The sequence below is a fragment of the Rhyacophila brunnea genome, unplaced genomic scaffold, assembly GCF_057557595.1.
Source record: "Rhyacophila brunnea isolate RB1 unplaced genomic scaffold, BYU_Rbru_1.0 scaffold_11, whole genome shotgun sequence".
Lineage (NCBI taxonomy): Eukaryota > Metazoa > Arthropoda > Insecta > Trichoptera > Rhyacophilidae > Rhyacophila > Rhyacophila brunnea.
The window spans coordinates 5,075,069-5,100,275 of NW_028232763.1; the positions used below are offsets into that span (position 1 = coordinate 5,075,069).

Genomic DNA, 25,207 nt, shown 5'->3' on the forward strand with positions numbered 1-25,207 from the left:
GAATTACAGGCTATCCAAGTCAAATTCCCTTTCCGAGTATTTATTGTAGCAATATAATACGGTTTTCGATTTATGGATGACTATTTATAACAGTCAAGTGAACTAGGGAAGTACCTACATATATTAATAAGGTTATTTGTATTGAAGTAAAACTTATGTTGATGCGGTAGTCTAAAATTATCTTGAAATATCATAATATAGTAAGGGCGACATGATTAAATTTGTGAAGAGGTATTCAATTCTGGAGAAATTTAACAAGAGAACAAAAACTCAATTTTTAAATTGAATAACATTCTAAACAAGTGAAATCAATGTATGATTCTGTCAGATCAATGAATATACAAAATTGATAAAATTACAAACACTTATATTATTTCGTCTCTGTTCTGGCAGAACACACTTACTGGAGAATACTAGTTTTGAGTCATTTGACTTTGAAGTTGTTAAAATGTTTGAAATGGTCTATCATGTGAGTTTATTAAGTAATCGTAAAAAGGATGACTTAAAAATAGAGACTGTTTATTTATTAAGAAGGTTTCCAGACTGTAAAGTTTGAAATAAGGAACATTTTGGTATAACTAACTCAATATGTCATTTTTTCGAATTAGTGTCTTCTGCCAGAACAGTGACGATTTATTTTGTGTTGTAAATCTTTCATTAATTTTGAGAATACAATTTTTAGTCTTATAAATAAAATAATTAAAAAATTTCATCATATTTTAACTCATTTCAAATGGTTTATTTTAACTAAATATTACGTCTATCGAGCACAAATCCCACAAGCACATTTTTTAATCCTTCTGTTTCTTATTATAATCATAGTACAATCATCTAGTTCAGGGATCGGCAACGAGGCGCCAGTGCGCCTTCAGAGAATATTTGATGCGCCCTCAAGATACCATCAAATTATAATACTGTTAACAAGTTGAATATCTTCATACCGTGCTACGATATATTCTTGCGAGTTTCTGTTTTCTAAGATGAAATACTTAAAATCAAAATATCTCTCTCCAGACTCACAAACCTCCACTTGGACAATTGCTTAAGGCGAAGTCTTCACTGAGCCTTTTTTAAAGAGGCACCTAGCGGAAAAATACGAAGCTTGCAATTTGAGACATTTTTTTGATAATTTACAATTTCAACTGTATTAATGAATAAATATATATTTGAAAACATTAAAAATAAAAATATTTTTTATTTTAAGTCAAAGACAAACTTACAATTGTAAAAAATGTAATAAAATGTGAATTTGTTCTATCGATCCGCACCCTATTATTACATATATTTTATGGTCATATTTATTATTAAAATTTAGTTTATTAAGTTTTCTAAGCATCACTTAAGCGATTTTTGACAAATTCATAGTTTTAATATTTTTTATATCTATTTTAAAAAACATCGATTTTTATAAAAAATATAAATATGTATAACTTGAAATCCTTTTTATTTATATTAATATAAATATTTTATTTATATTTATAAAAATAATTGATTTGATATAAATAAAAAGGATTTCAAGTTATACACATTTATATTTTTTATAAAAATCGATGATTTTTAAAATAGATATAAAAAATAATAAAACTATGAATTTGTCAAAAATCGCTTAGGTGATGCTTAGAAAACTTAATAAACTAAATTTTAATAATAAATATGACCATAAAATATATGTAATAATAGGGTGCGGACCGATAGAACAAATTCACATTTTATTACATTTTTTACAATTGTAAGTTTGTCTTTGACTTAAAATAAAAAAAAAATATATTTTTAATGTTTTCATATACATATTTATTCATTAATATAGTTGAAATTGTAAATTATCAAAAAATGTCTCAAATTGCAAGCTTCGTATTTTTCCGATAGGTGCCTCTTTAAAAAAGGCTCAGTGAAGACTTCGCCTTAAGGACAGGTAATTCTAATGATGTACCTACCTGACTATAATAAGTTAGCTGAAGATTTATAGTGCCAAGTATCGCATTGATTTTTTTGCATAATATGATGTATTCGTATATAAATATATGTATGTACATTTAAATATAACACCCATTTTATTAACTTATTAACAATTTAATTTTATAATAATGTTGAAAATTTGAATATTGGTTTATTGTTTAACTTTTTTAGTATTTGTATTTTTTATTTTAAAGCTTTAAATATTAGTTATATATTTCTTGTGATTGCTGTTGATTCCTATTAATTTATGTCGATATTTAGGTATGTATCTTTTGTTAAATAAATATGAATTGATTGATAGAAAAAGTGTTTAATTTATAGAACTCCATATTATTAATAATGCACATTTCCGTAATTTTCTGGGGTTTTAATAGTTATCAGCCTTAAAGAAAAGTATATGTATATATTATGCGCCCCCGGCTATGTTTAAAATTTGTATTGCGCCCTGCGTGGCAACAAGGTTGCGGACCCCTGATCTAGTTAATAGTATCCTGTAAATATATCTCCATAAATAATATATGTTATATGTACTTATACACAAAATAAATCTGTATGTCCACTGTAAAAAGTCTTAAATGGTAGAGTATATGCTTCATAACTTTGCACTCCGGCTCTAGGATGAAAATGATTTAATATATTCTAAAAATATTTTTTTCACCGATATCTGTATATTTATTATATACTACATAATATAAAAATTCAAGTAAATATCGTTTGATCCAATTTTATGCGAGGTAATCAGGCAAAGAGGCGTATCAGTATAGTAAAGAGTGCAAAAAAGTTATAAAACGTAATTATACTCTAATGCCCAACATTGCCAAGATTCGTGTCCGGAAATTTGTACGTATGCAGTTCACCGTATCACACTTCACCGTGAAATGTTGTATCGGAAATATATAGTCGTATATTAAAGACCGGCCAACCTCTTTGGGTAGTATTGTACATAGATAAAATTCATGTCTAAATAAAACACGGTTCTTGTCGGTTTACAGGAACCCAGCAGCAAACAAATTTTGAAAATAGCCGATATACTGAATTATTTGTAAGGTTGGGTTAGGTTTTCAGTCTTGAATTGATGAATTTTTCCAAAATCGGCTATGAAAATGGAATTAATGTTCATATTGAATCTAATAAAATTGGAGAATTATTGTCTTCAATGTTCAACGAACAATGAGTAATTTTTTCGTCTCGGTGCTATAGAGATGACTGTACCGTACCGTATACGATCATCTCTTTCCGATAAGAAAGCTCACGGCGAACTGTGCTACGGTGAAATTAATGTAATATGTACAAATTACATGTAACCGACTAGATTAACACTGTACATATTAAAGTATTTTATTAGGAATGGATTTATTTTTTTATCAAATACCACGTTTTTGACAAATTCGAAAGTGAAACAAGTGCATTATAATGCAATGTAGATATAACCATATGACTGCGCTTTTCATAGTGGACTGTAAATTTTGGTGTAATGATTGTGATGGTGGATGTGAATGACGGGGGGGGGGACGGTTACACGTGATTTAGTCCAGGCAGTAATCTTATTGATGTTCAGCGGTCTGGCTAAAGCTAGTCACTGGTAGAGTAGGGTATTTCCCGAGAAAATCTCAATCTCGAGATTCGGGATTTCCCAATATGATGAAATTTTGAATTCTTGATATATCTGGAAATTTAAAAAAAACCTGTAAAAATCCTTAAATCAGTGTTAAAAGAGACAAATTTAAAAAAATATATGATTTTTTTTATTTTTGTAAGAAGACAAACAAAATAGAAGTAGGAAAACAAAAATAATTCAAAACAGAACCTACTTATTAAAATGGAATTTCAAAAAATACAGACTGACAATCGCGTACGCTTTTGAAATTGCACTCATTTTGAGTCGACGTTGGCTTAATTGTGTAAAATGCCACGATCAGTCTTTGAACGTTTTGTGTGTTCTGTCCACTTTTTTCATATGAAAAATCATTTTAATTAATATTTGATAATAAAGAAATCCCGAATACTGAGAAAAGATTCTCGAGATCCGGGATTTCCCGAAATGTTAAAAATTTCAGGTCTCGAGATTCGGGATGGAAAATCTCGAAAATTTCTCGAGAATTCCCGTCGGGAAATTCCCGATACCCAACTCTAGTAACTGTTGCATGCTCTTATGTCCTAGTAGGCACTCGCACGGTACATTTTTGATGAATGATATGATAAAAGAGGATACACACAAGGTTTGATTAACGACAGAAGAAGAAGAAGAAAGGGTTCCCTCTTTTTGAAGTCAACGCACTGATCTGAAATAAATGTAATGTATTTTTTTAGCATGACGGTGTATTCTAACGAAAGTTCAAGTGAGCTTTCCAATGTAAAAGCTTTTTCTCTCTGTAATTCCGTTAATGTATTGATTCATCCCCATCACTAAACTATAAATCTCTTTTTGTATTAGCAAGCCCATCGAGAACGTGGTACGAATCTAAATCTGAATAACATATATATATACCTACTCGTAGTTTGAATAGGAAAACGACGTTTGATTGAGTTATTCGGTAATTTTAATATGCATACAAATACAATAAGAATGCCTTAATAATCAACAAATAATATAAATTGTATTTTATTACATAATAAAATAACAATCAGGACTCTTTGTCAGTTTAATTAGAAGGATATTATCAAACTATGTATACCCACCAAAAATCATCCATTAATTGTTTATACCTACTTCTTGCATCGTCTCTTTATCAGAACTCGAATACCTCTAGAACTATTGTCTTTTATTGTCGGCTAACTTGCACTCGTACCATTCGTGGTGTTATTATTTATCATTAGTGAAGGGTGGAGGTAGGCTATTAAGATCTACCATAAATAGTGCACACTAAACTTCGTCAGTCATATGTAATTGTTTTCATTGAAATACGAGTACAATTTTATTTACAGATAGTGTTGGCTAATTTTTAAAATTCAATTAAACCCTGCGAAACCAAACCATAATAAATAATAGTCAAATAAATACTCGTCTTTCTATAAAATATCTAAAATTATGCAATTAAATCTTACATAACTTTGGATATTTTATAGATAGAATAAATAATATTGTTTTATCTATTATAGTCCAGGCAGGGCTTAATTAATTTAAAAAAAAACCAACAATATGTGTTATAGTATTCTTAATCCAACGAAAACTAAATAAATATGAATGAAAAAGTGTGCACAATTTTGTCGTATCGCCCAAAGTATATCAAAACTATTATTGTTTGGTTTAGGTTGGGTTTAATTGATTTTTTTCAACTAATCAACGTCTTAATTCAATAAAAAATACGTATGACTAACAAAGTTTAATGTGCACTATTTGTGACGGATTTAACAGCCTACCTCAACCCGTTGCTACTGTTATTTATATATTATTTGTTTAAATAAATAGGCATTACAACCAATTAATTTTAATGCATCAAACTCCGACTACAATAATGTTTTATATTATCAAATACCTTAAAACTTGTTATGATATAGAAAACTGTCATCGTATTAGTATAATATTATTTGTATTTTATCTCTACTAAGGTCGTCTTTTTTATTTTCATACCAAGTGGAAATCACATCCAATAATGTACAAAAAAATCTGAATTCTTGTTAAGGAACTTTATGCGTATATCTATAATTGAAGGGTTGAAAGTCTATAGGATATAAGTGCCAAAAAAATCTATAACAAGTTTTTTACAAGCATAATGATAATCTGAAGGGTCCAAGTTCCTAACCTTAGACTATAGACACATCTTCCTAAGTCTACCATTTTTGTCACACAAATACATTGAAATATGGGCCGGGTCTATGTGCCCCTACATACCTCTCTACATAGAACGTTTCAATATTGTCCATGTTTAAATATTTTATTCTAGCTTTGTTTATTTTATCTTTAGAACTATGTTAACTTTAGTTAACTTAACGTTAATCATAATATTATACTGATGTTCTTCTGTAACCTTGTAAAAACAAAAATGTAATTTTTCATATATGTGTGGTTTTATTCTTTTTTTACTATCTCAGTTTCATATTTTTGGTACTTAGACCTACCGTTTAGACTTTCAACCCTTCAATTTAAGAAACTACATCACCTCGAATAACTGAAAAGGTTGTTTTTTTGGTGTTAACTTTCAATTATGTATGGAAATGCGTTTTATTATTATTTAATATTGTGTTTTGTCTAATTATTAAGAAAAAGATCACATGAAAAATCCCCTTATACAGGTGATACATAATTATCTACTTACTAAATTAACATTGTTAACTTTTGCCAAAAAAATCTATTCAATATTTGAAAAACCATTTTGTATTTAATAATATACTTAATGAAATTATTAATAAATGTATTTATTATTAGCACAATTTATATTTACGTGATTTAATCACTAGGTACCTACTTAATATATGAATTTTATTTCGCATATGATAATATTATATATAAGTACCTAAATCTATTTTCCATAATGATTTACGCAAGCCAATTTCCTGTTAAGTCGTCAATGTCAACTTGGGTAAGCAATAAATGCACCCATATCATTTTTCAACATGGGGATTAAGGCATAACACGTGATTTCTACTTTAAAGTTTTACCAATTTTCATCCAATAGAATATTCATATATTTAACCAAATAAACGTGTTTATTAGATGCGCATGATTAACAGAGAATAACTACTGTTCAGGTAGCCATAAATTCATAGTTACTCCACCACCTCAGAATAGTAAAGTCATGGGCCGTAAGATCAAATCCCGTGTTTGGTAAAATTCATCCATTATTAGGTATCTTCACTAACTAAACTTTTATATACCTACACATTTATATGTTTTCTAAAGAAATATTTTGCTTGGTTAATCCAAACCGTTAGAATAATAAGTAATAACTACATTTCGATATTTGTTTTATATAATTTACCATTAAGGTTTCTTTTCGTGGTATGCAGAGAGGAAATATTATAAAAGGTGCAAATTCTTCTAATAATACATAAACTGTTTTTCATTTACCTTATATATACTGAAAACCACGGGTATTACACAGATATAATATACCTACACATCTGTCATTTAATGAAGAGTGTAATGTTACTAGGGGCTCATCATAAGGTTACTAAGGGCCGTTTCAGACGGGACACCGGTGTCGCGCTCGTATATAATAAGGAGGCATTTGTATTCGAATAAAGGAGCCTTTGAATTATGTTTATGGATGCCCCAGATCTAATGAGTCAACGTGTGTCCGATACACTTTTCCGTCGGCCGCTATATTCTCAAGCCGCCGATACACTTGTTTTTATTACCGCAGCCCGTTTTATGTTCTAATTTATAATGCGAAATTATGCGTTGACTCATTAGCTCTGGGGCGTTCATAAACATAATACAAAGGACCCTTTATTCGAATACAAATACCTCCTATATTATATACGAGTACGACACCAGTGTCCCGTCAGAAACGGCTCTAAGGCTAATTTATTACATTTTACTAAAAACTCTTTTAAATAATCAAAGTGTAGATGCAGTAAGTATTAGAAAACACAAAAATAGTTATTTTTATCATTAAAATGTAGCTATTTGTATAGCTTGATGTCATTTTTATTTATATCAAATCTAATTTCGGTATGGTAACACATGTTTATATTCTATATAATTTGGTGTTTTTTAAAATAATCATATAAACATGAAAACCTTGAATTAGAATTAGAGAATACTAAATATAATAAATTTTAATAATAAACATGATCATAAAACTATAAAATGTAATAATAAGATGGGATCCTTTAACGAATACGCATTTTATAACGTTTCTTTTAAATATTTTAGGTTTATCTTTGAACATACATAGCTTGAAAACACCTCAGATATAATATATATATATACACACTAAAAAAATAGGACGCCTGGCGGAATTTAAGCCCCTATATCCACTGGTATCGCGCCAATATGCTTTAACCAATTAAGCTACAAGTCTCACACTTAATTACGATAATTTAAACTAGTAAGCCATACATGAAATTGTTATCAAATTGCGTTGTTATTGACTATCGGTTTTTGTGTTTTAAGTCAAGGAATATTAATAAAATTGCCTTTTACTATCCGGCGCCCGGCTCTCGCCAAATATTAATTATAACAATTTATTTTTAATAAACTATTTCTTTTTTTCAACGAATAATTCACAAAATTTGAGAATGTAACATTCCGTATAATATTGTATATACATAAACAACTTGCACAATCTTTTTAATGCTTTAGATAGGTAGAATAAAAACATTTAAAAAAAATGTAAATTATCAGAAAATGTCTGAGCGCATCTGGTAGGCGGTACATTCACCTTAATGATAGCTAATTTGTTCATTTTAACACTTATCCATTGGTGACATAATATAATATCCACTTAATTGAAAGTGAAGAAGGTTGGATATATATCTAAATTAAAAAAATAACTCACAATAATTATTGGTTAAAACATTAAAAGTGAAGTCATTCTTTATTTAAATTAAATATTAATATGTTTTTATAAAGAAGATACGAGTAACTTATTACGATGAATGTGCCCATTAAAATAAGAATGAAATCTTCAAAAAATATTACTTTTCGTAAAACTGAATAAAAGTTTCAGGTACCTATTCCACAAAAGTATATAAACCTGTCTCATAATTTATATAAAGACTGATTTCTACCTTCATTAAAACTCATATCCTTTTTTACGGGCTTCGCAGGCTTCGAGCGGAAATCAAAAGAAACTCTGAGGGAAAATTACACCACTTTAGTCTGTGGTCTGTTTGTTTGGATGCAGGCCACAGGATATTGCCAGTAATAAATCTCATTAAACATCGAGCTCACTGCTTTGCGCCTGGGAAATTGAGTGGCTGCAATGTTTTATTAGGTGTGCTAATTATTTTGCCTATAATCGATTTACTAGGCGCACATGTGTGAGTGGCTTTACATCGTACTCTAATTCCTCTAACTTTCACGATACACAATATTATAATTTGTTTTTTAATGCACATTTTATATTTAACTTTACGTATAACTGTTTTATCGAACCTAAATACAACGTTCCAGCTTCCTAAATTGCATACAATACAACAATAGATATTATATTACAATTAATTATGAGTCATTTTTTTTTGAAAATCGAACAACATTCCGGTAGGTAGGTTAAATTTTTCAACTTCAAGAACTGGTTTTCACCATATTACTTATGTTTCTTAAGAAATAGGGTTTTGGTTATGAAATGGTTAAGATCAATAATTATTAAACTTTTTATATTATATTAACAAGTGGGAGGGAACAGCCAAGCCATGGACATGATACAAATCAAACACTTGATACAAATACATAAATATATCGCCGGTAATCAAATTATGAATTTAAAATGTTATTAGCAGAGCGTTAGAGCGGAACTCGGAGCAGTGGAGCAATGGGATTTTACCCGGAACCGGAGCACCGAAAATTTCGCGAGTGGATAACTACAAGGTTCTAAGTGTTTGTCCTTGACGAAACAAAAGTAACAATGTGGCAGCTTAGAATACTACTTCATTGTTGAGTTTGTTTTTTCAAGGACGAACACTTAGAACCTTGTAGTATTAGGCCCGCGATTTGTAATGCTCCACAGGTCCGGATTTTTTTTATAATTAAATTTTCGTCGTAAAATACTATATTTGAATACTGCCGAGTGATAAATAACCTCACTTTTTCTGACAGAAGAGGTAAATAATGAAAGACGATTCGCTTTATAGTTTCATATAATAGTTTAATAGTATAATAGTTAATTAATAATAAAAATGTGGATTATTTTAAAACTATTTATTTTTTAAAATTTGTATATTATAATAACATATTAAAACTTTTTGCCCGGAGCGGAGCTGGAGCGGAGCAACTAAAAAAAGGGTCCACTCCAACCATCTGGTTATTATTGATTTTTTTTTTATATAAAGTAGAATTATTCTAGAAATACTTTTTATGCTTGCATGTGCCTTAATTCAAATAATAAAAATATTACTGACTGATATATACTTCAAAATGGTGAATAAACCTGAAATCCTGTTTAGTTACCTAACATTAATTTAATAATATTACATAATAAGTATGTATTTAATACATAATTATTGTTAAAATCTAGTCATTATAATTTAATTTTCTTTCTGATATGCATTAAATAAACCTCAGTTATTTTATAGTACACCCTTATCACGGTTGAAAATTAATAAAGATATAATTTCTCCCCTGTTTTGCGTGTTTAATGTCTTTATAGTATGGCAAAGTTTTAGAGGCTGAAAAATATTCAGCACTCGTCGCCCAAACGGTTGCGATTTGCATCGAAATGGTATGGACCTTTATATTGCAAAGTCTACAGGAGATGTGATACATTCCGTTTAGGGGTAAACATAAATTCTAAGGGTCTCAAATTGTGGTGGAGGCTGCTCAATATACTGTGGCGTACGCTAAACTTATCGTACTCACGGTAACTCGACAGAAACTTATTTTATTAAAAAAACAATAATTCATTTAAATTTACTCGTCGAGCATGAAAGTATATTAATAATAATTGTTTAGGATGATTGTAAAGGGTTACCCCTTTAAATGCTGAACAACGATATTATATCGTTGTCCATAATAACAGCGAGAAATGCTAACAACGATCGATGTTCACGTCATAATGATCGAAATTGTAAATTATTTCGTTAACTTTCTACTGACTCATCATCAAGCCGGTTTTTATTTTATTTGTTTTGTAAATTCAATCCCTTTTTTAAAACTTTTTTTGTTGGTTAGATAATTTATTTATTCGAAATTAAAGTTTATAGATGAGAAAATCCAAGCAAGTAGCTATTTCATTATAAAACTTTTAATTGTCAATAAAACGCGCGTGAAGTGAGCCATTAGTGTTTTGGTTTAGAGTATAGTAATTGTAGAGTATTTAGCCCAAACTTTGGGCTATCAATCTTTTAGTAGATTCCAGTAGCGAAGGGTGAAGGTAGGCTCTTAGGATCCGACATAAATAGTACAAACTTAACTTTCGTATTTACATACATATTTGTTTTCATTGAACTAAGACCACAATTTTAAGATAGTGTTGTTTAGTTTAGTTTAGTAATAGTTGACTGTAATTCTGTGACGGAATGATTCTGATGGTGGATGTGGATGCTAGGTTATGATGCCAAGCACCAACATTTTGATGATCTTGCTTCGTGGTCTGGTTGCACGAGGACTCGCGCGCTATTATTTGTTGGGTTACCCGGTGTGCGGCACTTGACGGTACACTTTTGATGAATGATAAATGATAAGAGCCGGTATCACGGCTTGTCAGGTATTCAGGAGTATCGTTTAAACGACGGTCACACTACGTCACGCTGACCCGGCCGTGACCCACGAATAACTACTGAATCAGTCTATGTAATCGAATTAATCAATAAACGGCGGTTTAGCTGTAACAAACCTACACACACCCGTTGTCTTGAAGTAACTTGAGATAACTGAATGTTCTATAATCACGGTCGACTGGTGACCCGTAACTGCTGGTCGCCCTGACTTGCGACAATATATGGGGATTTGAGATAGGTGGGAAAATGCGACCATAATTGGCCCAACCAGATATCTTAAGAGTACAAAAAAATATATGCGCCATTATACATGCCATCAAAATCTCTACGTGTTTGACAGTATATACACTACTACAATCATTGCATGACATTTCGCAGATTGCGCAGATACCTTTAAATGTATTTTCGTCTTTGGTATTTAAATAATATCCCCCTACAATGTTACACATAATCGCAGTTGTTCGATGGTGGCGCTACTGAAAAAAAACTTCCCGCGCCTTTTCGCGAAAGAGTCGAGACGTCTTTACGACGCACTAAGAAATTAATGGCCCGACTTTTCGCACTTTACTTTGTATGTCCGCGGGGCCGAATTAATATGAGAAAGGCCCGTGTGATGCTAGCCTTATAATTCTGATTCATTCTATTAGATATTATCTATGATTCTGAAGGTAGTGGTGGAAATAGGATGGCACCACCTACATTATTCGAGCTTTCCATAATAATGAAAGGGATTATTTTTAAACCAGAAATAGCATTAAGTACATTTTTAAGACATTATTTTTATCCTTCCTACTACAAACAGAAAATACTTAAGTAAATAATTACATTAATAAGAAAGATATTAAATTAAATATTTTTATAAATTAATATAAGTATAATTAAAGTTTTTGCGAGTAAGAGATAATTAGATAATTTTCGGGGAAAAAATAATGGGGCTTTATGAAATCTTGGGTATAATCCGTTTTGGATAAAAAAAATAATTGTTTAAAGTATTAAAGTATGTTTGAGTGTCATGATTTTTTCTACGTCTTGTTCATAGGTGTCTGGAGCTTACATTGACAATAGCAAGTTGTTTAACGACGTCAATGTCAATTTTGACACTTTTGAGCTTATGACAGTAACTAAATATTGGATACCGTCATTTAGATTTAGAGCAGTTAATTTCATTTATCGTTAGTTTAACACAATCACATACTATGTATATCTTAACTTAATGAGGGTACCAAGAATTCCAATTCCTAGGCAGCTAATTTTAGCATGGTAAAAGTCTTCTTTGGACCTGGTTACCGACATTCTAAGAGCATATCATTCTCCGTCCTTTGCCAGATCAAAGGCAAACAAAATAATGGTGTAGGCTTATGCTTTAATCATGGGAATTCTCTTATAATATATCCTTTGACTCATTACTGAGGATAGTTATCACTGATATTACAGGCGTTGCACAATAATCTCCGTCCATCTGTAGAGATCTCTCATCTTTAAGAACACTGAGGAACTGAATCTAATTTGGTATTATTAGAACAGGAAATCTCGGTAAAATCGTGAAAATCTTTGACACGATGGCAAGCTTAGACAGTTGGAAGCCTGAGGTACTATTTGATTTTAAAGCACCATAGGATAAAATAAAAAAACCGTACAAATAAAAAGGGTTTCAAGTTATACAAATTTATATTTTTATGCAAATTGATGATTTTTATCGTAAATATAAAAAATATTAAAATTATGAATTAGTAGAAAATCTCTACGACAAAACATATAAAACTTAATAAACTAAATTTTAATAATAAATATGACCATAAAATATATGTAATAATAAGGTAGGGTCTTTTGACAAATTCACATATTATAACATTTTTTTACAATAATAAATTGTAAGTTTATCTTCGACTTAAAATAAAAAACAGTTTTCTTTTCAATCTTTTCAGATAATATATTTACTAATTAATACAGTTAAAATTGTAAATTATCAAAACAATGCCTCAAATTGCAAGCTACGTATTTTCCCGCTAGGTGCCTCTGGTAGGTAAACACATCGCCTTAAATATTATCCGTACTATTAGGATTATATTTACGATTAAAAAACATAAATCTAATATGATGTATAAAAACGCGTGACATTGTATAGATTTTATTCAAACAACATACGATAATTTTAATTATATAATAATTATTCGGCATCATTTTATTGTCTTTGTTAATCGTACATTATCTCTGTGACTTAAAAACTATGTTTATAAGACGTAGGAACTGAAATAATATCATCTTTTTGGTTTAATCAATAACACGATCAATCAAAGCAAAGCTATACAGGTGGTCAGACTTACATTTTTTTATAATCTTATAATTACTGTTGTAATCAATTGTAATTCAATTTTATCTTTCGTAATAAATCTATTTATTTGGCAATAATAGTGCTGATAAAATAAAAGATTTCCGTTCACATCAATCAAAACAGTATTTAAGATAAAATCACCGAAAATCTTAACAATTTGAACCCGTTATATTATCTCCATAGAGATAACAAAATTAATTATTACTATACGAAATAAAAATATATCAATAAATAAAATTTAAAAGGTTGATATATTTTGTAAATGGGACAGATCGACGAAGTAGTTGTTCTACTGAAATAGGTACGTGGCAATGCAACCGCAAATAATGAATCCAAGCTGATGATACTATTTGAATAATAAATATTTTTGAGTATTTTTTTTAGGATTTTACAATAGGTATTCAAACGAAATACTAAATAGTACATAAACTAAATAGTTTTATTCTAACATCGATACCTTAGATTTGATATTCATTATTTTTGACAGAGGGTAGTTAAAATGTTATACAAAAACTATTAAATGAAATTAAATAAAATTAAAAATACGCTTAGTGCAAAAATAATTTAGTTTATTTTTTTATAATAAATGTATGTTTGCTTTAATTTATTTGATTACTTACCTGATTTTTATAACATTTTAATCCCCCTAATCAGTAAAGCTGAACAACAATAATATTAGAAAAGGATAAGTGATTTGTTGACCAACCACGTAGTAGAGGGGTGTTATCTTGAATAACAACCCTCGGCGGAGTTTGTTTATTAGACGCTCGAGAAGTCTTTTATATCGTATAGCTTTTTCGAAATACTGTTCGGTACTGGTTTGTAAAATTTCCACACATTAGATAAACCAGAAGAAATGATTTTTCTCTACCGTGATTACTTAGGCGTTTTTAAAAAGTGTGTTTTAAAAATATGTTCTTTAATGATTTGGATGTGTTAATATAAAAAAATAACTGCATTAAAAATTAAATTTCGCCAAAAATGGAGCTTCGACAAACCAATCCTAAGGCGACGTATCGTATGAAACACATCGTCCAAATAATTTATTTCTTAAAAACAAACCACCTTTCCAATCATAAATTCAAATAATAATTTATGAATAGTGATATTTATGATTCTGTACAATACAACTCACAATTATTACATAAAAATCTATATATGTAATGGGGCTTTCTTTGATAAACCCTAATAAAAATAATCCATAAAACATCTTGTGTTGTGATGATTACACCACCTGTCGTCGAATTTATGGAGTTGTCAACAAACAACCATGAAGTTAAACGATCCTTCTCATAAACTCAACTTGAATTGACAGTTTCGCCGTCCTGCGACCAACATTAAATTTACTGCACACGTCATGATATTTTATTTTATGTTTGCGCCCATATCGAAATCGCTAATCAAAAAGGGCGTAAGGATCATTTTGGCAAATACTATGGGGTCAGATTTATTAGAATATCATCTGCTTTATATAAAAAGTATATCAGCAGAGAGTTAATAGGTGATCTTATACTATTTTTAGTAAACTACTTTGTGAAAAATATTTTGACGAAACCAATAAAATTCTTTTTTCAAAAAGAGACATAAAATTATTATCACATACGATGATTTGGCTTATATACTCGAATACGGCATTATCCACGATGAACTTGGTCAATTAAAGTTGGATTAACTAATAAATAACAGCTTTTTTAGTGTTGTTGATAAGATTTTTTCAAGAAACAAAATAGGTACAAACAATAATACGTATCGTTATATTTTTATAATTATAACATCTTACTAGATTAGCCTTTTGCAAAACAGATGGATAATGCTCAAATTGTTAAAAAAAAAAAATATTAATTCTAAACAGGATTTAGAGTGTATAGATTATGTGGATACATCATCAGTTGAAGTAAGATCTCATAGTATAGATAGAGGGTTCAATATATAATGTTTTCTGTGTTTTCTTTACTTGGGGATATAGTGTTGTGGCTTTCACAGCGGACTTTCTCTTGGACAAGCTTACATCCTGCAGTTTACAAGTTAAATGATATTATCCCAGTTCTGGAAAATAAATCTCGAACTATAAGACGTGTGAATTTGACTTATTTCCTGTACTTACGTTTTAACTAAGGTGTATACAGTGACGTCCCTAGACAAAATGCCGCCCCTAGGCAGTGCCAAAATGCCGCCACATTTTTTTATAGAGTACTTTTTATATCCTTTCATGACTCGAATATCTAATAAGTATGTAGAATAGATACATTACTAACAAGATATAGGTATACTACTAAATCTACTATAAATGCCATCTCTGCTTTAATAGACAATATTGCGAGTCTACGGTTCCACATAGGTAGGTACATTTAATAGACAATATTGCGAGTCTACGGTTCCACATAGGTAGGTACATTTAATAGACAATATTGCGAGTCTACGGTTCCACATAGGTAGGTACATTTAATAGACAATATTGCGAGTCTACGGTTCCACATAGGTAGGTACATTTAATAGACAATATTGCGAGTCTACGGTTCCACATAGGTAGGTACATTTAATAGACAATATTGCGAGTCTACGGTTCCACATAGGTAGGTACATTTAAAAATACACCTGACAACTTTCATAACTCGTGAGTGACTGTAAAGAAAGTGACGTCCAAGTACAACGGAAGTAAACTTGACATCGCGAACCAGACAAAAAATTAAAGTCCTGTAGAAGATTTTATAGTACTTAACTAATTAATATACTTATTTTGTTTACAACTAGTGAGCTGATTTTTTTTTAATGGAAATATATTTCCGTTATTACTAAGTTTAGGTAGCTTTCTATATATACCTAATGATTCTCCTCTATTTGCCGCCCTTTGAGTAACTGCCGCCCTAAGCCCCAAGCGACGCTCAATCTGCCTACCCCCACGGGACGTCACTGGGTGTATACTTCATATTCTACATGTAAAATGCAGTTTTTGTGATCAATTAACATAAATTACATTATTAACTTAGTCGTAACAAACGTCCTGCGCGACCAAGTCTTGAGATCGCCAACTTGCATTTGGTCCAATTTTTTTTCTCTAGGGTTTTTTTTAATCGATATATTTGTGAGATTTTTCATTCGTTCCCGGTATGTGATCAATCATCAGGTTTATTCGCCCTTCATTCAATGTATGTAGCACTATGTCGTAACGCTAGTAGCCCTATTATCACTATTTATTAGCTCCATTATAACAATCTCTGATATCAATGATGTTACGCCAAAAAATAGGAAGGAAAATCTATACAAAACTGAATTATTGATTGGGTCCAATTATTTAGAATATCATCTTCTACAGCCTTAAGTGCGTCATCAAAAGTTATTCCATAACTAAGATCAATTATCTTTGGCAGGATAAATTTTAGTGGTAGGTACCTAAATATAATATTATGAAGAAATCAATCAAATTCAAAATCACAAATTGTCACTTCCGGCCTTTTCACTAAGTGGTACCAATATAATAGTATTCCATAAAACTAAATTCTTTTTCTATTCAAGAGGTGTGTTTTTGATTTTAAGCATACTTTTTGCATTTTCTTATAATACCAGTATAGTATGAAAACAATAAAGATATAAGTATCATAGTGTTAATACTAGTAATTAATTATTTATCATAATAATATTTTTTTGTAATTACTGTTTATATAATGTTCAAAGTACCCACATTATAAAACATAATTGCTTACCTAATGAAGATACAAAAAATACATAACAGTGCAAAGAACGTAAGTACAAAGTCTTATTAAGGGGGGACATGCTCGTCGAAGGTCAAAATTGAGTTTTTATTGTATTTTCAAACCATGATCCTGGACACTCCTTAAACGTTGTAGATGATCTATTTATATAATTTTGAAGCCTCATTATCCTTTATAGTTATTTTAAACATTTGATGACTGCATGAAGTATTTTTGTTACATAAAATAGTATTCTTTTAAACCTCTCGCTCTAATGTTTTAGAATATAGTCATATTTCGGTACATAACTGTGCAGTGGTGTTAAGATTTTTTACATTTACTAATTTTTAAATGCATTTATAAAACGATTAGCATAATTTATTACGAGATAATTTTTGTAAAATATTCACGATAAAAAATTATATTGATAATCTCTGTGATCCCAAATTTGACAAGAATTAGGCATTTTATTAGTCAAAAAATCGGCAAGATTAACACATTTGAAGATGATTCTAAAGATATTTATTATAAGCTATGTCCTTGACCATTCAAGTGTGATAAAAATCTTATGAATAATGATTGCTTTATAATAGTTATTGTCCTAAGAATAAGGTAGCGTTTTTTTGAAATACGCCATTTCTTTTGTCATTCCCTAGTAGTTAAGCTACAACATACGGCCGTAGCCATAAAATGACAAACTATAATTAAAGTAGGGAGTAAAATTATGTTAACGCGCGTGTTTGAACATGTACCTAACCGATTTTTTTTAAATTTTTTTTTAAACGGTACATATTCAAACACGCGCGTCAATATCATTTTACTCCCTATTTCAATTATAGTTTGTCAATTTATGGCTACGGCCGTATGTTGTAGCTTAATTACTGGGGAATGACAAAAGAAATGGCGTATTTCAAAAAAACACTACCTTATTCTTAGGTCAATAATTATTATAAAGCAATCATTATTCATAAGATGTTTATCACACTTAAATGGTCAAAAACATAGCTTATAATAAATATCTTTAGAATCATCTTCAAATGTGTTAATCTTGCCGATTTTTTGAATAATAAAATGCCTAATTCTTGTCAAATTTGGGATCACAGAGATTATCAATATAATTTTTTATCGTGAATATTTTACAAAAATTATCTCGTAATAAATTATGCTAATGGTTTTATAAATGCATTTAAAAATTAATAAATGTAAAAAATCTTAACACCACTGCACAGTTATGTACCGAAATATGACTATATTCTAAAACATTAGAGCGAGAGGTTTAAAAGAATACTATTTTATGTAACAAAAATACTTCATGCAGTCATCAAATGTTTAAAATATCTATAAAAGATAATAAGGCTTCAAAATTATATAAATAGATCATCTACAACGTTTAAGGAGTGTCCAGGATCATGGTTTGAAAATACAATAAAAACTCAATTTTGACCTTCGACGAGCATGTCCCCCCTTAATAAATAAAAAAGATACGACATCTACGGATAATTAAAATGAGGTAAACAAGCAATTAATGCAAATTTTTAAATAACAGACATCGAAATTGACCCAAAAAATATTGTAATAAAGTCCACCAAATAAATACATTATATCGGTCATGGGGTTACATAAATTAATCACTTAGATACGAATGATCCATTTATAAGATAAACATCAGAGATAAAGTTGACGAAAAATCATATAACATATTAAAATAATAATAATATGTAAGCATTAATATATTAAAGTTCATTAAATTTTGATTCTGATTCATATATTTTTATCTCGTTTTCTGTAATCATGAAATTTTTCTTTGATGTTTGAATACACGTATACGGATAATGGTACAGATAGTGCAAGGTCGGTAAACTGCGAATCGTTACATGTGGGTCTTTGATATGCGCGCGTAGTTCTTTAGAATAATTATTGAAGGTTAAAATAAAACTACCATCGCATCTATTCTATACACAAGACTGCTTTCTGCTCCTACGGCAGCTAACAAGGGTAGGTTTTTATCGAAGCACTTATTGTAACAATTACAATAAGTTAGTTGTAATTGTTACAATAAGTGCTATATTTTAACAGCACCTCTGTTGGTTATGCTACATTTTAGTGCGAGATAGATAGGGTTGACTGTTTAGATGGCTAACTTATTGTAATTATTGTTACAATAAGTGCTAATACTTCAATACAAACCTTCCCTAGATAGCTGCCGTAGCGGCCGACATCAGACTAGTGTATAGAATAGATGCGCTATTTCCAAACCAAAAAAAAAAACAATTCTTTAATGGCCAAACCTTAGCTGTGTACGAAGATTATATTTCGTAAAATAATTTATTTCTGCTTACATCTATCTACACTCCAGCTGTCTACCTATTCCTATATTATGAGCTTGGGTAAATAATACTTTTCATTGCGGAAATATGGCTAACGTATGCAGCATTTCTGCATTTATTAGTAATAAGATCTCTTGGCTTATTGGCTCATCTTAAAATATCATCATTGATAATTTGATCAATCCAGAAAATTCTTATCGTACCCCAATATAGCCACATCTCGAAAACTTCAAGTTTTCTGATAGTCCAAAAATCTGCATTTGCATATTTAAAATGCATCCATTAGAGTTTATTAATTTATTATTTTAAGGTAAAATAGGTTATTTTAAGAATAGAGGAATCTATTCTGAGAGTTTTTCTGAAATTCATAAATAGTGAAGCGATCCTGGTCTTTATCATAAGATCTTCCACAACACTTCTGCGCACAAATCACCTCAAATTGTTTGAGATACTGAGCAAATTGCCGGTAAAAATAAAGATGCGGATATTCTTCTTCTTTTGCCGTTTATGCTGTTAATAGCCAGTTTCTTCAAATTATCACCGTCCCTCTCAATCTTAAAACATGGCTTTTGCACATTGCCTGTAATGCAATGAATGCAGGTTCAAAATATGATCAGAAAAAATAACAAAACAATTATGATTCCGATGTATTCTTCACTGGCACTACAGCGTTATGTAGGTTTTGGCCTCCTCCAGTATCTCCCTTCATCTAGATCTGTCTAAACCCACTTATCTATAGTTTAGAATGCCCAAAGTCTTTAAATACAACTCGCCACTATCCCTCTACCTTGTACGATGTCAACCAGATCTTCGTTTGCCTTCCAGCTCACCGAACGTTAGTGTATTTAGCATGCGTGATTCGTCCATCCTGTATATTGTGTATCATTGACTGTAGGGCTGTCCAGCCTTTTGATACAACCATATTATTATATTTGATGTTCTCAACAATAATTACCAGTGTGCTGACGTTTTCTCAAGATTCACATATACTTATCTGACATACCACTGACAAATCTTAAAGAAATAAAACAATATTCATAAATTCCATTAATAAACACTCATCTATATTTTTATATACTGTGGGAATTCTATGATTTATGTATTGTGCGTAAATGAGATTAACGCACCGTTATCATGACGTCTTCTCATATGTACTAGCACTATCTTATTTCATTGGATTATAATTATTCGATAAATCAATATTAATCCATAAGCTTATTGAAAAACTATATTATATCAATAAATTTTGACCGATTTTTAATTTCTAATACTAATGACAGATGGTGTTACCACCTCATTTTCTTACTACGTGTGAGCTATGATTTATAATTTAATATTACCCACTAATGTTTGCTTATCAATATAACGACATTGTTTCCTGTGTTATTTTATTATCATTTTTCCTTTAAATAACTATTATTAAACAATATTTTTTAAATCATTTATTTTAATCCTAACCTTAAAAAATCAAACGCAAAACAATACTTGATCCCGGATTAATAAGATATAGACAGGTGATTAATTTTAATTATATTATGGCTATTTTGATCTAAATATTTTACAATATAATATTTACTAGGTACAATAATTATTTGTAGGCGCAATATAAATGACATACATATCTACATATTAATATTATGTTTGTTGAATATTGAGTTTGTAACATAAAAGATAGAAATATGCAACATTAGTTATAAAAAATTCATAATTCACAACCTCAGAAAAATCGTAAAATGGGACAACCCGCATTCATCGCAATTTTGTAGGTCACCTTTATTGGTTAATGCTGTTCTAAAACATGAACAACCAAATGCAGTCGTCTGTAGGAAATAAGCCAGTTGGCGCGGTATGCCTGCGCGGGGTATATAAGGGTACATAGGTAAAAACGCAACCGCAAATGGCGTTAGTGGGTGCTGAACTTAAGCTAGAAACTAGTGGTTCCGTGCAGAACATTCCTAATTTACCTGAATGATCAGATTCCATCTATAAATATTGGCAACCATCTTCTGTATTTTTAAAATCTATGTGATGTTAATAGTGATGGGGCTGTGTTTATTTTTGTGTACTTTTACTTTCTAATAAATTTTAAATAAATTGCGTAGGTAACTTATTATATATAGCTTGTGACATGTAACACATAATTTATTTTTTCACACAAAAATAAACGCACACGATTGGATTCGAACCACCGATTGTTAGGTTATCAGCCGAACGCACTGACGATTATACAGTATAATATTATAGTTTAGAATTGTTCCGTTGCCTAGGGAGCGAATTTATTATTATGGGCCATTTGCAATTCCTTACGTAAACAAATTATTAAACGTCTTAGTGGCAGTTGTTACTTTAAAAATAAAAACAACGATAAATAATTATATAATTTAGCAATATAAGTTAAAGTGTATAGAAATAAACCAACGGCGTTCTAATAAGCGGTCTTTTTTCTTGAGTGTATAATTTAACTAGATAATTAAGAGCTAGTCGAAGAATCTAGTTTATCATAAGTTTTGTTTTTCTTTTGTTACGCCAAAGAAGTATAACTTCTAACGCGCGTACATAAGTACACACACCGATTTTTTTAAATTTTATTTATTAAGGGAACAAACAGTTACATATTGATTACAAAAATTAAAAATAGAATAATGAAAAGTTATTGCAACCTGCAAAGTTTCCCTATATAAATTATAATATAGTTAAGCCTAACAAGATAGAAAGTAATAAACACATAAAAAAATTACATGATAAAAAGTGAGGAAGAATAATGAATAATTAATTTTATTATACTATTAAAATATATAAGTATATATATATATATATATATATATATATATATATATATTTACTTATACAAAACTTTGGAGATAGCACGTATGAAACAGGTGAATTATTAAAATGATCAACGGTGGAGAAATACATATTGTAATTTAAACAAGATCGCCGAATAAAGAAGTTTGGTGCATAATTAGAATCGCTACGACTGACACGGTACAGAGCTTGGTTTCACGTAAATCTTGATGGACAATGGATACCCACCCTTTCGAGTAGGTTTGGCTAGTCAACAAAACCATTGATAATTTTAAAATGAAAATATTGATCAGATACCGAACGTCGACTTTCCAAAGATGGTACCATAAAAGTTACAGTAGTCGAAAAAATAGAATTAGCTATATCGTGTCTGTCTGTATATAAATCATAACAGTAAGCTTTAAAATTGACGTGTTTACAAAATCGGTTTTGTACCGCTTTGAGACGGTTTATTTATGTAACGTACTGTGGATTCTACACGATAGAAGCAAACTCAACTATGGATCGAACATATGAGAAATAAAGTATCTTTAATGGCAATTTAATGGTTTAGAGATCCGAAGAATAAAACCTAATAATTTTCTTGCTTTATTGATAGTTTCGTTGATATGTGCTTTAAAATTCATCTTATTATCCATTATGACACCCAGGCAATGACATTAATATGGACGAAGCATCTGGAAAAAAAATGACAGTCACTTTTTTGTCGGGTCTGCCGAACGGTTCGGTTCGAACGGGTTCGCTCAAATGAACATTGACACTAGAAACACTGTTCTAACGCCATTAGAATAAAGGTGATATTCAGCGCTCGAAATGGAAAATTTTACCAACCGGAGCGCTCGACAGTTTTCTGAAGATTTTTACATAGTAAAAATATCAAAGTTTATGTGTTTTTTTTATAAAAATAAGTGTGTTACATTTTCTATTATATGTCCTATCCAGCTCAGTCGGTCAAATTATTTATTCCACGAGACGGAGCGATAATTTTACCGATTTCACGAACAGGAACGGCGTTCCGGTGCGTTCCGGTCCATTTCGAGCCCTGGTGATATTGCTATAAATTCCCGATGCGTGATATTGCATAATGGAAATTGCGTGACGTCTACCTATACATGTGCGAATGTGGCTATGCGTATATTTACTTGCTAGCTACTGTATTGAGTGCGTTGTCCATTAATAATGTCATTGCACCCATGTCACCTATTTTTGAGCTGCGTTTCAGGGGTTCGACTGCTAGTTTGTCCAATTGTATCTGTGATTAATATTTATGTTTCTTTACTTCCAGACTACAATTGCCCAGAAATGCTGCTCCAGACGCAAGCGTCGCCATCACCACAGATCGACACCAATTTCCGCTTCCTCACGACGCCCTACTACTGCCAATGCGAACCGAACCAGAGCGCCGTCGACCACAAGTAGGCTTACAGCCGCCACCACCCTCACCAGGTTCCAACCGGAAAACAACAACTCAACAAAAAAACACAGGCTTTTAAACAGATCGGTTAGTGCAATCGAAGTCCAAAACAATGTCTTTAATCAACTCGAACCAGAACTATTGAAAAGTTTTAATAAAATAGAAGAAAATAATCTTTCTTTCAGTGAGCGTATACGACGTAGAACGAGAGCTATTTTTGGGAGTAAACCCAATAAGGACACGTACAAGACTTCTCGTAGAAAGTCTTCGATTGAGTTAAGGCGGTGTCATGATGATGGCGATGATACACAAAGAGCTTCCGCTGAGAGTATAGGCAGCCAGTCAATCAGTAATTCAAGTCTTCAGGATATGGATGAAGAGGAATTTACTGGGAAAGAGTTAGCAATGTTCATGGGACAAGTTAATCATAATATTGTATGACTAATGCCTATCCACCATAGAAAGACTGTTTATTAAATATTTTTATAATATTTAATAACGTTTCTTGGTGGAACTTTTAAAATCATATTGACAATATTACGTCTTAATTAATTCTACGAATTACGTAGAGATTTAAAACATTTCAGTGTTAAAATATAATAAATTATCTAAATTCCATATTTTCTGTGACTAGTATTATAAACGTAATTAAAATATTTTAATTGTACATATTACATTATTAGATATAATATTAAAACCCTACTTATTTGTGGAATCTCATAGTATCTATTAATTATAAAAAGATTTTAAAAAGTTTAAAGTATTTTTATAAAAAAATACCAATAATCATATCGATTATTTTTCTAATAAAACTGTTTTTTTTTATATTTCACAATAAATAACAATAAATTGCAGATTTGGTATATTGACTCGAATCAATATCATTAATTGTTTTATTATAAATATTGAATAACATCAATATTTTGTAAATATATACATAAACGAACAAAATATTTAGAAATTAACTAAGTATATTAATATTTTTTTTCTTATTCTTATGCTTATAAAATGTATATACATGTATATCAATAACACTATTAATTTAATGCCAAAGTTATCAGGATAAAAAAAACACCCCACATAATTTAGGTACGACAAATATTCAAACCCTCCAAATGTTTAAAAATATAAATAAATTATTTAAAATTGTATAAACAGAATTGTTTAATTTAATTCTGCTTATATTTATTGAAATAAACTGTTTATCGTATAATAAATATTGGTCTAATTTAAAAATGCAATGCTACAAACAACGCAAACATGATACATACAAACGTCGTCAAATGTTGAATAGTGAACCTATCTGTTTTTGAAAATTAACTCCTCACTAATTGTACAACAGTTTCTTTTCAAAGCACATATA

At 30.2% G+C, this 25,207-nt stretch overlaps 1 protein-coding gene across 2 annotated transcripts in view; it reads left to right on the forward strand.

Moving 5' to 3' along the window:
- LOC147078295 (pyrokinin-1 receptor-like) overlaps positions 1 to 24,305 on the forward strand; it is a 197,186-nt gene extending 172,881 nt beyond the window's left edge. Inside the window, exons 4-5 of one of the 2 annotated variants that reach the window (XM_085958296.1) lie at positions 23,716 to 23,931; positions 24,030 to 24,153. In XM_085958296.1, coding sequence (XP_085814422.1) covers positions 23,716 to 23,931; positions 24,030 to 24,032 — 219 coding nt within the window. In that variant the 3' untranslated portion in view covers positions 24,033 to 24,153. Of the gene's footprint in view, positions 1 to 23,715 lie in introns of both variants that reach the window. The other variant, XM_085958285.1, reaches the window with a different exon arrangement.
- The last annotated feature ends 902 nt before the right edge of the window (positions 24,306 to 25,207 follow it).